This window comes from Scatophagus argus, chromosome 22 (genome assembly GCF_020382885.2).
Source record: "Scatophagus argus isolate fScaArg1 chromosome 22, fScaArg1.pri, whole genome shotgun sequence".
Classification (NCBI taxonomy): domain Eukaryota; kingdom Metazoa; phylum Chordata; class Actinopteri; family Scatophagidae; genus Scatophagus; species Scatophagus argus.
In genome coordinates, this window is record NC_058514.1 from 4,431,485 (window position 1) to 4,450,789 (window position 19,305).

Here is a 19,305-nt window from a genome sequence, read left to right on the forward strand (position 1 = left end):
AGAAGAGAGAGACTGACAGTTTCCTTTTTACTACTTCCTGCTTTTCTATTTGCCATCAGGTGTCTTCTTTCAGAATTTTGACTTCAGGTTTGTTTTTGTTTTGTTTTTGTTTTGCTTTCCCTCGACTTTTGCAACACTGAGCATATTGCAGTAAGGCAACACTGATGTTGTTTACTTTACAGTTAACAGAGTTTACATACAGTTTAACATACTTTTTCTTGGTTATTAAAAACCTTCTTGATCCCCAACCATTTGTTTAGAAAAACAAGCATAATCCCAGTGTGGCTATATAAACTCATGGAATCGCTCTTATTAGTGAAATAAAAACGTTTCAGTATTGCAGAGCAGGACCATCCAGTTTTCTTTCAACATCTCTTGAGGAATCCCATTTGAGACACACCCGAAGACCAGCTGCTCCATCAATACTGGTCAGTGTTTGAACAGTAGTAGAAATCATTATTAGAAGGCTCCAAATAAAGCTGACCTCCCCGGAAAAGGCTGTGGGAAGACGAGGATCTGGGGAATGCTGAAATTCTTGGGATGGACACTGTGGGAAGAGGACATGGTGGGAGGAATCTGGATCTCTCCTGTCCATGGAGGGAAAACTCCTACAGAATGACACTCCTGAGCTTTCTGTCCTGCGTTTGTTGCATATGTCTTTTGTTTTTCATATTTGAATCATACACAGACAAACTGACTATGTTCCTCTACGTTTGTAATTACAGTTTGTTGAGAAACGGTGTATTCCCCCAACGCCATGTCATTAGGATTAGCACTCGGCAGGGTGTTGCTTTCCTTTCTCCTGTAGCAAAAAACTCAATATCCCATCTGTCACAAGCTATTCTCTGCAGCTAAACAAAGCCCGGCTGCAGCAACACCACCTAAATGGATTAATCCTCTTGAGCCAACATCATCTCCTCCACCTTGTTTGTAAAACAAAAACACAGAACACACCTGTGATCACCACAGGATGCAAAAGGAAAATACACATCCTAACACTATTTAGGTTCAAAGTCATGCTTTAAATTTACAGCTTTGAAATAACAAATGTAGCTCACAGGCTAAATGGCAGTAAGAGTTCAAGTTGCAAACAAAAAGTCGGGCCTAAAGCCAGACTGAATGGAGTTTCAAACCACAAGAAGACTCAAAATTCTCAGTTGAGATGTTTTTATTTCAAAGGCGATAAGCGATTCTGCCCTTCAACTCATGCAATTTTAACTTTAAAAGAAACGTACAGCTGTTCATCTCCAGAGACTAAAACAAATCAGAAGCCCAGTCACAAAAACGTTCAGTCTGAGTTGACATTCATGATAGCAGCTAGGATGTTTCCACCGAACAACAAAACGTACAGTGCTGACCTGCAACTTTGTCTCTGTGTTTAATCATCTCAGCAAATGTTTGCTCTCTAACAGCTGCATGTCAAATGAATGTGGGTTTTTTTTCCTTTTAAACCAGCTTACCGGCTCTGTTTTGAATATTTTAACTGAAAGTGCTGATTTGTGTGTTCCCCTGCTTTTCTGCATTCCCCTGTTATGTCACAGATGAATTGGCAAAAAGCAAAAAGCAAAAAGTGAGGAGCTGAACTGTGCTGCGGATGAAAGTTTTCTGTAGTTTTCACCCAAAGAGGATAAATCTTTCCAGTTTTTGACCTTTTGCCTCGGCTCTCTGTGCTGTCTGCAGGTGTTCTGAGCCTGCCGGAGAGTTTGAACCTGCACCGGGACCAGCAGCGCTCAGGGAGGGGCGGCGAGTGTCAGGGATACACCCAAGCGGAGCTCCGCACGCTGGAACAGTCGCTGCTTGCGACCCGGGTGGGCAGCATCGCAGAGCTGAGTGAGTAAACTTTTAGCAGCAGTTCACAATGCAGCATGTGAGCATTTTAACCGATCGAGCACAAAATTTGTCAAGCATTACTACTGAGGCATGCAAAAACATGATTTCAGATCTCAGCAGAGCTTTGACTTTCCAGCTTTCGTCTTCCTAAGCGCTTGCTTAGCAGTCAACATGAGCACTCAATTCCTAAAATGGCATTGCAATAGCAAAATGCAAAGATATCAAATATTGATCTAAAACAGTAGCAACAATTAGAAGCTCTCAGACTCTAACACTATGCACATTATAAATGCACCTGTAGCTGTTATGCACAAGGACTTATTTCCATAACTATTTGTCAGATAAATCCATCAGTGTGAAGGAGTCCCTGTGGACTGTCACGGTGGTCTGAAGCAAACCTACTGCTCCACTACTGTCCCTTCACCCCCTCCTCATCCATCTCTCCTCCTCCTCCTCGCCCCCTCAGCCAGGAACTGTTCTATTACAGCTGTTCTAACACCTGTTTATGAGCCCTGCCCGGGGACCTTTAAAATCCAAGGTCACCGCCTCCGAGGCTTCTAACCTCAACTTGAAAGGAAGGGCTCCACCTTCAACTCGACCCGCGGCCCACTGCCTCCACCCCAGTCCTCATCCTCTCCTCAGTCTCATATTAGATCATCCTGTCCCCTGTGGACATCTGCACTGCGTGTGGCTGTGTGTTTGCTTCTGTGCACATTTGTTCTGGACGAATGTTCGCTTCAACCCCGCAGCACACTGTACACCAGCTCTTCACTATGCATCTTCAATTAAAGTAGGATCTTGTGGTCTTTTCTTGTAAATGCTGCCATGGTTGCTGCATCACAGGGAACATTCAGCCTGTAATCAGTTTTGTGAAACATGATGTCCTCGAACCTCACACAGTCTCACACACTCCTGCACAAGAGAAGATTTACAGCATTTATATTTACGGTGAAACTGGAAAAACTTCATGCTGAAATGATGTGCCAAAAGTAGATAAAAATTTTACATGTGATTGAAATACTTAAAGTCGAGATAGAAACGAGCACCATGCACAGAAACTAATCAGGAAAAATATTCTAGAAAAGCACTTCACAAGTGCAGTGGATTCCCTCTTTAAACCCTTTAATAACTGATTTTGGCCACATGGGGGAATATTCTCTCTCTCTCTCTAACAACTCCCGAGGGAAATATATAGCTCTTAAGCAGCTAAACACTCCATGATGTTCACCAGCTAGCCGCTAACGTTGTCTGTCTGGTGTGGGGAAGGACCCATAGTGGGATGATGTGGGCAGATGCAGTGATAACTGCTGAAACTTTGAAAGCATCATTAGCATGTGTGAACAGAATATGAGGCACTCGAATCAAAAGGCTGAATAAGCAGCACAGGCTGCTGTTTGATTCCTGTTGAATGCACCGTGTGTTCGACTCCCTCAGCTGGGATTCCTCACCTCCAGGGTCGGCCAGTCGAGCGCTGCCAGAGGTCGGCATGTGGCTTGTAACACAGTTGATGCCAATCGCTTGTTCCTCAGAGAGTGGATTTCTGTCGCATGATTTCCTCCTCATGTTGTGTTATGTGAACAGACTGATCTGCAGTGTACAAATCACTGAATAACATGAGTGTGAATCTTCAAGTGTATGGTGATTGCATCGGGGTGCTGATTTTAGCATGTTCTACCATCTGCCTCTGCTAGAAACTTTAAGGAGCAGATTTTTGCAGAACTTTTGCTCTCGTTTCACCCGCAGACTTTATTTTATCAAAAGCAGATGCAATCTGGAAGAGCAGTTTGCCTGTCATCTAAAGTGCAGCTTGTGTGTAATCAGCCTCTCTGATTAATGCATACATTTCAAAGATAAGTCTGGTGATAGAGTATATTTTTCGTTATGCCATAAATCCCATCAAAAGACCAAAACTCTTAATGAGATATCTTCTTCCTCTGTGCCGCAGAAATCAATAACATATACACCAGAAATACACATGTATTAAACTGCAGCGTATATCAGTCACAAAAAAATTACTGTATTTACTTCTGTTTGAGTTGCTTGTGTTAAAAATTGAAGTGCACAGCTGTTTTAGGACATCATATAAACCTTCTCTTCTGGGGGATTGAATGGACTCAGAGCCACAGGTAGGATCAGTCAGAACGTAGAAGACAGCTTATGTTTAATCTTTGTTTACACAGTGCACATCCTCCATCACAGAAGTTACATGTAATAACAGAAATAAAGTAACAGAAGAAGAAGAATGGGACCACATCATTAATAGAACAGATGACGTCTCAGAAAAATGCAGTGTGGTTTGTGAAAAAGAAAGAGAAAATATAATAAACATGTTTTCAAAATACATTTCAGTGGCTCCCAGCCAGGAGTACAGAAAGCACCAGAGAGCCACCCTGAATTAGTTCAGAAAGAAAAAATAACAGCATAGTGAAAGAAACTGTGTGCTGTCGTTAAAAAAAAAATAAAAAAGATCACAATCTGATTATTTTCTGGCTCTGAAAAACTGCAGGGACTTTCAGTGATCTCCTAATGGATTTCACGAGAAGCGTCAGCCACATGTGCATTAGCCACCAAGTTTCTTTTTCCTCCTGATTTCAGCTATTTATTTTTCCAGAAAAAAAACCTTTTATTTCTGAACTGCTGTGCAGGAAATAATGAAATCTGGAACGAGTCCTGTTCAAGGGCACATGTGAATGCAATCTTCCTCTTAGGCCGTGCACAACGTCCACCAATCACAGGGTACGTCTGTGCGTATCCCGAGAGGCGGAAGCTAAATGCTACATGTGCATCGCAATAACTGAGAATTTACTTAGGTGAGTATTTCAAAACTTCTATCAGCTCCTTGTTCCTCTGGACTTTGGCAGCTGGACAGGAAGAGGACTTTGTTCAGAAAAATTTATGTGACTAAATCAAACTCAGTGTGAAAATTACACCCTGACTCCCACAGCTGAGGTGCTGCCAAAGTCAACCTGGCATTAATTAATAGACTTTTCAGTTTTTCCTGTGCTGTGGATTCAGTTCCACACAATTGAAACAATGCAGCATGCAGAGTCCAGCACTGCTGTTTTTAATATTATCCATCAGACTGTTGGCTGTTTGCTCTCTTTTCACACTGTGTCAGGGCTGAATTCAGCTACTGCTACTTCCTGTCACTTCTGCTTCACACTAAAAGCATTCAAGTCAGTCTGACTCTAATTTTACATTGTTGTTTGAGAGCAACTTGGCGGAAAGATGCAGTGTGATGCAGTGAAATGTTCATCTAAGATGCTCTGGCTCGTCCTAATTTAGTGCTTTTATTGTAAATCAATCCAACAGAATTTGTGCAGAATTTTCCTTTTTTCCTCGTGTTTAAGACATCAGGTTGCTGCTAAAATATAAAAATAAACAAATCTCCTCAGTGTGTGTGTGTGTGTGAACGTAACGCTTGGTGAATTCAATTTATAACACAGAGAAGAGGCTGAGAGAAGCTGCCAGTCATCTCAGCAGTAGCCTGGTTGCTTTAATTACACTAATGAGAAATAATGTGATAATGATAGGTTAATAAAAAAAAAATTGTACGCACCACCTCTAATATCACAGCACAGACCTGGAACAAACAGATGACAGGAAGCGGGTGTTTCACGGACGGACGGAGTGTCCCCACATGAAAGGGTGAAAACCTGCTTCGTGTCTCCATATCCAAATTGTTCAAATTGGAATCAGTTTAAAACAATTAGCTCGATATCTGAACAATAAACAAGACCGCTTGAAAGTGAAGTGGCCACACAAAGACGGCTGTGAGGGCAATTTCACACCCGACTTGTCTGGTAATTAATGGATAATAGAAGAGGCTGTTAAAGAGCAACATCCATCACTTTATCCATAATTTCATTCTTGAGGTAAAAAAAAAAAAAATCTTTCATTTCTGAGGTTATTATTATCTCACTGCTCATCTATTGAACTTGTATTTCACGTCTTTGTCCAAGCGAGGAGAAAAGATCGCTGATGGCACATTTGGGCAGTAGACGTTCAGGGGGTTTGGATTTTTTCTTCACTTCTCATGACACTCGACTGCCATGAAGGATAACTTTCTTCCTCATGTTTTCCTTCATGTGTGGCGTATAGGACCTATAGGCACTGAGCTGACATATTGTGAGCAGGTGTGACAGAGAAAGGCTGTTCATCTGTCAGCACAGCGGCTGCCCTGTGGGCCAAAGAGCAGCCGCTGGGCAAACAAACACTGTAATGTAATACAGTGCAGGCCCCTAACAACGGGGCCCTTTGTCCCTGAAGCTGGGCGGGCCTCGGCCTCAGAGGATGGCAAATATTCCGAGTATTTGTTTAAGTTATATTTTCATGAAATCAAACCCCATATTTGATGCTTTTTAGGGTTGTCAGATTTTGCTCTAGAAAGTAGTTTTCGCTGTTAGTGGTGGAGTCCACCATTAACGCCAAGGATTCAAACTGTTTTCACTCTCCTACAGTCACATTAGAGCTGGATTACATTACTGTCCTTTCCTACAGCAGTGATTTCACACTGAAAGCTTTTAACTGGCAAAATTGAAACGTGATGTATTTGCACTGACGGTGTGTAAACAACGGGATGATGTTAGTTTTCAACATTTTCAGATGACAGTTTCAAATATATCAGGAAGTAATGGAACAAGGAGGAGGAGCCACTGCACACCTCCGACTCCTCAGAACGCTAAGCGACACTGCTGTGCCCTGCTGCCGTCTTCGGTATGAAGTCAGATCAATCGATCAGCTTCTTCATTAGTACACCGCGAGTTTGTTTGGCTGCACTGTAAACAGATTGTCCAGCCCTGCAGCAGATCTTCAGTCCTATTTCTGACAAAGTCGGTGCTCAACAGTGTTTGTTGTAGCATTAAGCTGCACTTGCTGCACCAAATCAACCAGCACCAAAATCTAAAGGATTACAACTTTAAGCCACACGGACCAAATCGTCCATTTGTTCAATTTTCATCTCACAACTAAATGCATAATTGTCATTTTCAGTTTTCCGTATGTTTATACACGACGATGTCCTCCGCCCACCCCACCGGATGTGCACTTTAAACACTCACGCATCACTCGCTGTGTATTTTCCTGGGCTGACAATAACCGTCTTGAAAAATGAGTCATCGTGTATTCCACTGTGCACAGGCAGCGAGGAAGACTGCTTCATCTTCAGGGCTGAGTGGGTTTCACAAATTGAGGAATCCCTCTCTGGATGCAAAGCTGCAGGAGTTATGCACTGGTTTGTAAGGGCGCAGGAAGCTGCACAGCGATGGGATGTTATTTCCCAATGCCTTCAGTAAATACCTGCCTAACTGCGATTCCAACTGGGGTTCACACGTGAGCGAACGTATGCCTCAGATTTCTGTTTGTAAACAAGCAATATTCTCATGATGAATGATTATTTTAAAAAAGCATTCCTACATTTCAACAAGATTTCATTAATGTCACCCATTTTTAAAGCTGTGACTCAGACTACCTTCCCATCGTCTCTGCTCCATTATCCCACACTCGCCATGCAACCATGAGATAATGGGTTAGCTTCGCTCTCGCTCGGGCCGAGGAGCTTCAGGAGGAGGTGTTACATTTCATCTCGAGACCATCCGTGCTATTCTCGTTTTTCATTATATTAGAGCTGAAATACCTTCGCCATGCATCATCTTTCCTAATCTCTTACAGTCTGACCCACTTCTCAGCACAGGGGATAGAAAAAGAAAAAAAATGGAGGAAAAATGAGTGAGTCAGACTTCATTTCTCTTAAGTTGAGAAAAGTTCATAAAAATGGCATCCGGACAGTAAACAGTGTGATGCGGTTTCAACAACAAGCTTGCATTTCTTTATAACTGATCAGCACATTTTGACCCTTCGACCACTTCAGCTGTGTCAGCAATGTCGCCCTCATGTCCCTCTTAGTGTCTCTCTAATGGACATGTCAAAACAGACCATTATCTGAACGTGCTGTGAAAAGGTTCCTGCCGTCATTTTCTCCTCTTCGCTTCCCTTTTCTCCATTGTCCTTCACGTCCTCATGTCTGTCCATCTCAAAGACAACGTCGGTTTGAGAACTTCGGCTTTGGCCCGTTCAGTCACTGGACCGCTGAGCAGTCATTTTCCTTATCTGTCTCCCAGCACCTTCAGGAAGACAGCGTGGGCATGTCGATATGAACAACCCTCCTCACAGTCCTCCAGTCACACACACACACACACACCTCTTCATCCCGCACAAAAGACACATGCTGGAAAATCTCATCGGGTGTTGTGACATGCTGCAGTAATTGTGCGAGGCTGGATTCGTTATTGTATAATGGTTTAATGTCCCTCGGTACCTGCCACAGAAGCCCACTCGCTCACAGCAGCTCAGTGCTACAAAGATTAGAATATCGACTGAAGAGCTGCTTGATGAATAACTTGAGGATTTTTCAAAAGGAAGATGTAAAACCACATTTTCTGGGATGAGTCACTCAGACTCTGGTGGTCTTTTCTTGGTTTGCAGTCTAGTGTCTGTAATATGTCACGGCTGAAGCCTCATACGCATGGCTCTGGTCATCTCAAGGTCAAAAGACAAGTTAAAGCAGGCTGACTGTGGATCAGAGTCCGATTGTTTGAAAAGGGCTGTTAATCGAGGCTGCTGGCTTCCCAGTAAGCATGTCTTATTTGCAGGAGAAATGAAGTCTAGCCTAACCCTTCCAGCGTCTTCCGAAGATGATCACGTTCTTGAGAGGTTTGTTTCAAGACGACACAAATTTGTACTGAATACTCTTGAATTTGATAATCACCAACGTGCTGCATTGGATTTCTTTGCTTGCTGTTCATTTATTAGGTCAGTGGCCTCCTTCTCTTGTCAACGTGCACATCTGATCAGGTTGTTACGTGATCACACACACACCCTAAGCCTTGGATTCCAGCCTGCACTGGAATAAGTGTTCAAGTGTGCAACACCTCTTCCGAGAGGTACAACAACACCCTCTGGCAGATGTTCTTCATTAATAATTATCACCCATCAGCCTGACATGTAAGAGCTGAGGACACTCGAGCTCGCCTTCCTCAGCTCTGTAACTGAGAGACAAGCTGAAGTTATGTGAGCGTAGCGTCCACTTTACGCTGAAGTCGTGCAGTAAGATGGACATTACACCACGGGCTCGTGCCCTTACAGCAGCGCTGCTCAGAGATAATGCAGACTCACTGATTGAGTGTTTTGGATGGAGCCCAGAAGGCTAATGGAAATTTTGGGGTAATAAGGCAGTGAATTGAACAGGCTGCTCTTACTTCTCACCTCACTGTTCCCAGCAAGAAAAGAAAAGACAAGGGCAGCTGTTCGGTGACAAGTACCGACCACTGTTTGCAGTAGTGCTTTGATGAAAAGGGACTTTACAAAACGGCCCAGTAGCTGTTGGTATTTTGTCTTCAAGAGATGTATTATTCTCTGGCTTCTCTCGCATCCAGTTTATCATTGACTCATTCATTTGATGTAAGAGGGCACTTTCATGTTCTGTGATTTATTTAGCAAAGTCTGTGCACACTGGAGCATCACTACAAGGTTAGTGTAAGACTTAAATGAGGTGTGATCACGATTGGTGGATGATTGTGACTTGAGTATACTTAAAGAGTGTGTGGAATAAGAGTTTGACTCATAGCTACAAATGACTTTCCTGGATTCCAGTTTGGACATTCTGACCAGTCAGGCTGTGAAACTTCTGTTTTTTTAGATTTAGAAAATGACCTGCCAAAAACTAATGGGAGCCGATTTTACTTTTGGTGGATTTTCAAAGATTTAGAATAATGAATGTCCCTGAAAAATATTCTAATTGAGCCTGAAGGAAGTCTGACCTGCCAGACTTTCGTCAGCAAAGTCTGTATGCTCAACACTGCAAATATTTTACCTTTACTGTTAAATATTTTATCCTGCTGCTGCTGGTTCTAGGAAGCCTTTCTGTCTGTATCTCAGTTTCAACAAGATATTCACTGCATTGAGATTTGGTACAGATATCCATGGTGCCCAAAGTATACATAAATACGTTAATGACTTTGGTGGTCCCCTGAGTTTTCCTTCAACGCAACCCTGAAGTTCAGGTCTGTGTTTTTTGAAATTAGTTTTGTTTATTTAATACCTGCAAAACCAAGAAGACTCTAAAACCTCAGTTGCATGTATGTTCTGCTTGTTATTAAATGCTAGCCTTCTATGGTGCTAAACATTAAAAAAAATCAGCTTGTTAGGATTGTCATTGTGAACATTATAGCAGGGTGATGTTAGCATTTAGCTCAAAGGGCCTCGCAGAGTTACTGTACAGTTGTATTTCATTGCACTCAAAGCTTATTTGCTTTGAGTGCACACTTTTCTCTACATTATATGAGTTGTTGCTGCCATGCAGTGCACACAACTACACAGATTTTCACAAAATATGCTTTGATGCAGCTTGTTGATGTGGTTTATTTAACAGCAGGACTTGTAATTTCCAGCTGTACTGTAAATGTGAAGCATATCAAAAAGAAAAGAGGGTGGGGGGGGTCAGTAAGCCCTCAGCTGAAATATAAATGGTGGTACTATTTGAGCACACTTAATACAGTGGATAATCAAGACCAAATATATGAAAGTTATTTATTATACACTGCCGCAGTCTGCAGTGGCACTTCTACAGATCGTCAGAGAAGAGCCATTAAAGTCCCTAAAAGAGCCATTAGACAGAATAAAGTGGCATCCATTTAGAAGTCCCCTCCTGCGAGTTGCAGGAAGGATGATGACAAAAGAACGATGAAGATAGTTTGTGTAATCTTCTGCTCCATTTCCACAGACTGGAAATATCTGGAAATGCTAAGGCAAGATGATGAGACAAAATGAACGGCTACGGTTCAGAAACCTCTTTAGACTGAGAGAGGTCATTACCAAGAACGGCCTGGTATTATTTTCTACAGTTTCATAATAGCTGTTAACGAACAGATTTATTGCAGGGATCCCTGAAACTTTACAAATGAGCCTTCACAGCTTTTTGGGGCTGGTGCACTGGGCTTTTCTGGTGTTGTTCCATTATTTTTGCTCACAGTCAACAGTCCAGCTGCAGTGGACTGGGCCTTCTGTGGGGAGGCGTAATGGGACAGGGGGAATCATGGTTTGTGCAGCACCAGTATTATTATTTAAAAGAGAAAATGATTTCACTTTCCTAAACAGGGATTTCATAATATTTTGCAGCATGTTGCATCATGGGACCTTCATTTCACATATTAAGTCATATTGTCCTCCTGAGAGGATGGGGGGTAAATAAACAAGCCTGGACGTTTGACTCTGCATTAAAGAAAAAGAAAACACATGAAGAAGAGAATATAAGTTCTGTCTAACCAGGTCTAACCTTTTTAAAATGAATAAATTTTTTTGTTCAAACATGTTGTGATCATTAGTAATTCAAAGTTAAATATTTTAACAATTTATTCGGTATCCCACTGTTGAGGGATCCTGGGCTAAAACAGATGCTGTTGTCTTCAAGTGTTCCCTTTCATGCACGTGCCTGCGGATATACAGTATTTTGCAGTGTAGTGGCTGGTTAGAAACTGTACACTACCAAAGTTTTAATTAGTTTATCTCAAAATTTACATTATGCGACACACAAACTTTGAAGAAAGATTCAATACTGAATTGATTTTTTTTGCCACTAGGCGGCAGATTAACTACAAAGCAAGCTGATGGGCACAAACTCTCATATTACTGGTGATAACAATGGCCAGCAGTTTCATTTTAACTTCCTGAAGTAAACATGACTTCAGGCAGGTGTGCTGTTGCTAGCAGCTCAAGACTTGAGTCAGAGATGTGTTTGAATATGTGGCAGCGTCCCACAGGTTGAGACACGGCCAAGCACTTTCTTCTTTTTATTATCGCACGTTAAACTTTCAGCACACCCTTTAGAGTTCACCACCCCTGCATTTCACTGCATATGTTGTAATTAGGAATTTGACTATGCGGCAAATAAATCATCGGATTTTGAATGTAGTTATTGTCACAAGTTGAGCAGAGCCTTAACATCCAGGTGCAGGACGTGGCAGAAAGGCTGAATAGTAGAACCAACAAGAGCTGAACTCAAAACTGGACTAAAATACAAACTAAACTAACGAGGGAATGAGATGCAGGCGGACAGATGGGTGGAGAGTCACAGGTAAGGACACACAAGGAGCTGATTGGCTGGGGTAAACACAGGCTGATGCAGGGCAGGTGTGCAGTAAGAGTAGCGCTGATAGGAGAGTGAAGGAGGGAAACCAGTTTGATTGATTGCAGCTTTTAGTGAAAATGGTTGAATTAAACAAAACAAGAAAACAAAACAGTTAGCCAAAGTCGGGCAGAGAAAGTTCTGTGGCGCTGCAGAGCTTATGAGAATGGAGTTATTAGCACATTACATCAGATTCAGTGTTGATATAAAATGATTGATTAATGGACTTTAACATCCTGAGTTATTAGTTGACCACAAATCACGTGATAATGTGGGATATTTTCTTTCCTTTAGCAGTGCCATGTCTGTTATAAAAAGTTCCTTTATGATATCTCATTTTTGTTCTTTTAATACTTAAGGCTTTGGTCACTTGTGTAAGTACGTCACGTCACTCAGGTGATTCAAATCAGTACAATGGCTTGAGCATCACTCACGCAGCACTGTGAATGAATGACTGCTGCATTTGTAGCAAGGCACCTACATGTTCTCTCTTTGGCTTTTTATTTTCTCAGCCCCACCTTTGCAGATGGTGCCCTGCTGCTTTTCCATGTTGCTGGGATTTATTCAGAGCACAAACGGTGCTACATTACCACTGGTATACAAAAAGAGAGAATAGAAGATGTCCCCTCACAATCACCCCCCCGTTCTTCTCTCTCTGTTTGCCAGTAGAAAAGACCAGAACAAAAAAACATTTGTATACGTTTTAACCTTTTGTTTCATTCCTGTTTGGCTCACACGTCCAGCAGGTAAACTCCCAGTCGTCCAGATGGTCGTTCAGTTTCTGATTCCGTCCTCGCCAGGTTATTAAAAAAGTGCGACTTTGGATTACAAAACCACCAAGCTGAGAGTCTTTAATGTATCTGTCCCCCTCGCTGTTCAAACACAGACGGTTATCATTGGCCCTCCTTTGCGTGTTCCATATTAAACGTGTCCACCGGTGATTAATTTCCACTTGAGCAGAGCTGGTAAATGTATCTGCTAGTTCTGTGTTGATGATGACATGTCCTGTAATTGACTGTGATTAATAGTTGCGATGGAATTGCTAATGTGCCCCAAAGGCTGAGCTGTGAGTCGCTCGTATTACCAAGTGATGATTAAATGTCTTCAGCTGGGGCCCTCGGGGAGCGATAGGCCATGACAGTGTGTCAGAGGACAGTGGAGGAATCTTACATCTCAGGCCTCCATTAGGGAACACAACAGTTGTCTCGCCATGTGATAAGAAGTTGGCTCAACTCACTTTGTCTGCTTGAATTACAGTTTGCTGACTATTATTTTAGTTCGGGGCAAATGTGATCTGAAAGCACTTAAATCGCAGCTGGTCAAGTGTGGGTTCGATTAGTTTGAATACGTGTCAGAGTCTTAATTAATCTTAAAGTGTGTCTGGTTCAAGACCCTGAAGGCTGAAAGTCGGGAATCTGGCTTCTTAAAGGCAAGGCTTTGTTACGCAAACTTTCAAGAGTTATGAACTAAGGCTGTCACGATATCAGAATTTGAAACTTTGATAAAATGTATGATTCAAAATTTATTTACATATGAGAACATACTGTTTCTGACCTTTCCTGTAGTTTTACAACTACAGTACACAGAAAAAAAACTGCTTAAAAAAACATCCAAAGTCTCTTTAGTCTTAAGAGTTAGTTAATTGCACTTGTATAATTAAGGGTACATGAATAAATATTCATATACATATTGGATTTTTGGTGCACTAATGGAGGGTTTGTTTTGCACCTGGCATTTCCTCAGAGCTTTGACTAGACTTCTGCTGATCACCATTAAGCTTGCACCTGAAAGAAAGGAGCGTGGAGGTCTTTGTTTTCAGCTTTGTTTCCCTGCATAATCCCATCGCCTCTACTCTCAGGTACAGTTACCTGAGTTCATTTACCCCTCAAGCCTTAGTTTTGTGTCTCTGCTTTGGACTGGATAATTAAAATGTTTTAAAGAGAGTTAGTGATCGAATTCAAAGGATTATGTCCAGATGCAAGAGGAACATGAGGCATAATTTAAGTATGCTGTTCACAAGTCGTGTGCATTGAGCCCGTTGAAAGATGAAACGATACCAAATGTTCCCGTGCATCTCATCCGTTTCATAACCATTAAAGACTTTGCTCTTTTGATGGATTCGGGCTTTCTCCTTCCCAGAAGGGCCTCCATGCTGAGTCTCCTGAAATTTGCAGCCAAATACTTTCAGAACTTTATAATTAATAATTTCCACAGCTTCCTCCCTAACTGCATGACAACGATGAGGAACAAGCTGGTGAAAAACACTAAATCTTAACAGTGAACAGTGAAGTTAACAGTTATGGTTTCATAAAAATGATACGGAAAAGAAAGACCGAAAAAGGTGTTCATTATTTACTAATGACGCAGTTTGTGACTTTAGCGTGTGAGTTCACATCAACGTGGAATATGGCAACTTGAAAATAAAACCTTAGAACCACTGAAAAACTGTGATGTGGTTTTAAGCTGACATTTGGTGATGTTTACATTGTGTCTTATATAGTAAAAATATAATCACACACTTTATTACCTTACAAAGCATATTATTGGACTTCATGTAATTAGTTTTAAAAATCCTTTTGGGTTTCATGCTTATACATTGCAATAAAAATTTACAATAGTAAAATTTACCAGAGCCAATCTGAGAAACACTGTTCCTAGTACAATAAAGCAAACTACATTCCCCGTGGCTTCAGCTTATGAGGACATAATTACATTGCACTTTATTGTACCTGTTGTAGAGGAGTGCAGTGACAGAACAATAAGTACAGACTGTGAGGTAAAGTATGTGATGAGAGCAATACTAGCTTAAAGAGAAAAAAACACCATTAAAACTTTCAGTGGTTGAAAGAGGTGAAAATATTTTGTATTTAATTTGTTGACTTGTTTAGTGGGAATTGTTGGCTACATGAAAACATCAAACCCATTCTTATGTACTGGAACTACATGTGGAAGAAGACATCACTTCCCTATACAGCACCTTCAAAATGTGACACGTACAATGCTTTTTGCTAACAATCCCACAATGCAGTGTGCTACATTTTAAATAAGCTGTCAGGTCTCAAAGTACAGCAGGTCTTTGAGTCCCCCACTGGTCCAGAATGAAACATCTCAACAAGTACTTAATACATAAAATTTTAAGCAGACTTTCATGGTCTCCTGAGATGATTTTTGGTGAACCCCAAATTTTTCCTCTAGCGCCACTGTGAGGTTGGTGTTTGTGGTTTAGCGTGTTTGCTATGACGTTTGGTTCACACATTTGTGTCCTCTTTAGGATCAGACTGTCATGACTGTCCACATAGCGTATGCATCAGTCGAAATTTCAGTTTGTCCAGTAACCTGCGGAATTGAAGAAAATTGTGTAGTAGTCAGTGTTAATGGGCAAATCTTAGCATGATGACACGGCAAACTAAGAGTGTATGCACTGTCACTATACGAGCGTGTTGCTATGCTACATAAACTGTTAGCTCACTGCGCTGCTATGGCACAGTCGACTCACAGAGCCGTTAGCACGTCTGTAGACTCTTGTTTAAGTTTTGTGTAATCAGAGGTGAAAAGAGTTCCTTTTATCTTTGATGACTTGTTTCTTGAAAATTATTAGCTCCGTAAATATATTCTGCTTGAGCTTACATACGTTCTTATGCGTTGGCTATAATGCAGTAGGGAAAGACAAGGTAATTACAGGTGCTGCAGCTGCTGTGTGACAGAATTTAGAGTGTTGACATCTCATTATAGCCACGAGTTTGGGCCCTGTGCTGTTTCACCATTTTTTCATTGGGAATAGGGAACAAAGTTTTGCTCTGTAATGAGTCCTTCCAAGAAGGAAGGACTTGGCTGGGAGAAAGGAAGACACTAAGCTGTCCCCTGTGATTAATTCAAATGAGATGAAGCATGAACCCCATAGGAGTGTTGCTTAGATAATTACAGCAAAGGAGACGGGAGCAAATGTTGTCCTGCTGACAAAACCAAAGTCACAGGAACAATTAATGAAAGTAAAGAAAGGTTGATGGTCTGTCCCAGCGCTGACCTGAGCTCGGAGGCACGGCGGCGTTTTAAGCACTTGCATGCTGCATCTAATGTCCGTCGTGGTAGAAGACTAGATGTGAGCTATTATTCCTGACCACAGTGTGGTTATAGACTTGTTTTTTTTCTCAGCAAATTCTGCAAACCCCAAGAGAGTGTTGTCAGTTCTTGGAATTAATGGCTCTCTGTTGTCTTTTTTTGGGGTGTGTTCGTGTTTCCCACTGACCAGGGGTTTTATAATCTTTATTAATGTCTGATTCTCTTTATATTCAGGCCAGTAGCACACTGCGTAAGCTCACTCTGAGCAGCATGGGGACTTCCCGAGTACCTGGAGTAGAAACCTTCTTCTATCCACCTGATTAAGGTTTCAAAAGGCTTCTGAGTACCAAACATGCATAGCAAACAGTCTGTAAGAAACAGCTGGGTTATGCAAGCTGCAGTCCAGTAGAATTTACATGTAAGTTGCACCTAATGACTGTTGCATTTAATCATTTGCGTACTGACTTTTCTTGTTACAAAACAGCAAACATGACATCTTCGATTGCTTCTTTTTTTTGGTCAGAAGTTCAACACTCAAAGGTATTCAGTTCACACTGATACTGAAAAGAGAAAATCATTAAATTCTCACGCTGAGACGTCCAGAGGGAGGCAGTGCTTTTGTTTGCTAAATTACTTGATCAGTTAACAAAACTGTTGTTAATTATCTAAACATTTAGCACTACTGCACCTGCAGTTAGGGAAAATCAAAATCAGTAAAAATCAATCCCTCCAGAGCGACACACATAGATGAGACAAGTATGCTTAGGTATGGTTTGTTAACTCTCAAAAGCTCAGCTAATCAGCGTCATCGGGACTGTGTGGATTTGGACCAGCCAGAGGAGCTCAGAAAACAACAAATACATCTGTTTCTAATTAAAAATAAACAAGACTGTGGTAGCTTTTACAGGAACTCGAGTGTCCATGTAGCTAAATGAGGAATTGGGTCCATAACTCTCATCAAAACATCAACCAAACTTTGTCAGTTCCTCAGAGTCAGTGACAACTGTAGCACCGGCTGCAGATCACATCCCCGTCAGTTTATGAGATGTTCTTATAACGATATCTTTGACACTGAGCACATCCAGTTGCTGCCCCTGCTGCACTGTAAGTGGCTATCCCTAATCGTGTTTGTCTAACACCATCCTACCTGGAGAACGGAGCCGCATCCCGCCACACATCATGGAAATAAGGCCAAGTTCTCAATTATTTCTTGATGTACTCAGTTCTTCCTGTGAGGCCCTCTGGAGCCCGAGTGCAAACTGCATTGCGAGCTGTGCTCTCTGTTTACGTGTGGCTGTCTGTGAACTCCGTCAGAGGCCTTTGGTCCAACAGATGGAGAACCTTGGGCGCAGACTCACCGTGTATCTCTGTCTATGGGGTGAGGTTTAAAATCAGGCCAACTTTCATCACACGGGGTATTTTTGGAACACACAGTGAAACGAGATCAGAGGGAGAACGTGTACGTGTTTACTGTTGCATTGCACTTTCAGACTTTTCACAGACAATGCTTTATTCACATAGTGCTCACATACTGAGTGAGAGAATGCATGAACCCGGATGCTTCAGGCAGTGGTGTTTTCAGCTGAAATCCAGCGTTCGTGTTTTCCTAAAGGCTTGAAACCTCCAGCGTTCCAACAAGCCAGGTAAATAATTAGATCAATGGGGATATTAATTTTTCTGAGAAATCGACCCTGCAGGCCCACACTGCAGTATTTTCCCTCTCAGAGCAACATCGTTATTCTTAAATGCATCACTAATGAGCTCATCGATAAGCTGCTGTGAAGTTGTCAGAATCCTAAATCAGAGAATTACGGCTCACTAAACGCCAGCGCCGAGTATCTGCCTGTGTAGTACACAGTACAGGCTCCGAATTTCAGACCTTGAATCTCACGCCTCCTCTGGTGTTCAAAACTATTAGAATTGTAAAGATTTCTTCTGACTTTCATTTGTTCTGTGCTCCTGCTGCGTGCAGACGCAGCTTGAAACGGGTTCACGGTTTACTATGAAGCAATGGACCACATTTATCATGGAAGATAAAGAAGAAAAATGTGTAATAACAGTTTACTTAATCTCTGTGGCTGGTGTAGTTTTTACAGGAAGCTGTTCCTTTATGAGGTATTTTTATTTTAGTCCATAGGCTTATGGGGATAAATATTGCATGATTTCTATGCCTCAATATGCACACACTTGTCACTTTAAAGAAGACATTGCATTCCTTTTCTGGATACTTGCCCTTAACTTTTACCATCACGTTCCTAATCCCTTTACTCAAATCTCAATGAAGAACCAAGTCTGTGTGAAATGATTTTTGTTTCACAGAGGAGGATAATAAGCCAGTTCCCAGACCTCCAAATCATCTCCCGGCCTTTCAAACAGGATAAAGAGTGAGGACTTCATCCTCATGCATAGCAACACGCATTAAAAAGTGACAGAGAGGAGGCATCTACCCTGGATAAAATAAAAGCAGAGAGTTTGACTGGGAAGCGTGTGTTTGTTTTGTGGTGAGCTTTACATGAAGACACTGAAATTGTTTTCCAGCGCAAGGAGAGTTTATTCACAACATTTATAACCCAGACACCATTATAAAGCAACCAAAAGAAGAAGAACTGACTTGCATTGCCACTGGAAGAACTTCCTGTATCAGTACTTCACGTGTATCTTTCAAAACAAGAGCATTATTAACTTTGACCTCTACACTTGTTGTCTACAATCTCTGTGAGCTTCTGCCTGCTCATGTTTGGTCACTGGTGACAGAAACATAAGAAACATAAGATGTTGTTAAAAATAAAAAAAAATAAAATCTAAATGATCTTCTAATAGAACTAGAAAATTCATGCATCTGTGTCCTTTAGCGGCATACAGTTCGAAGGGTTTAAACACGCTTTTCAGATTCGTTTCACACATGCACAATGACATGTTTCACTTTTCACTCTCTCAGTGGTCATGTAAGAAAACTGGGTGGGGGGTAAAAAAGAGAAAAATAAGAGAAGAATAAGAGCTCCTAAGTGACGAGAGAGGCAGGATGTGCGTAAGGTTTCATTTCAAGGCAGCAATTTCCCACTCATCAAGGATTGCGTGGGCATATGTGCATGACTAAATGTGCAGTGAATCAGAGGGTGAGCGAACGAGGGAGTGCGTCTCTACTTCATCACAGAAGTGCTGCTAGTAGTCACATGTCAAAGGAGTGGTGCAGAAAATGAATATGTGCTCTCAGAGTAATGCGTGGGACTTTGTTA

General features: G+C 41.7%; 1 protein-coding gene across 2 annotated transcripts in view; it reads left to right on the top strand.

The window, feature by feature from the left end:
- Nucleotides 1-19,305, top strand: part of LOC124054084 (ankyrin repeat and BTB/POZ domain-containing protein BTBD11-A) — a 134,953-nt gene that overhangs the window by 92,170 nt on the left and 23,478 nt on the right. For both annotated transcript variants that reach the window (XM_046379757.1, XM_046379758.1), the window contains exon 2: nucleotides 1,681-1,830. In XM_046379757.1, coding sequence (XP_046235713.1) covers nucleotides 1,681-1,830 — 150 coding nt within the window. The remainder of the gene's footprint in view (nucleotides 1-1,680; nucleotides 1,831-19,305) is intronic.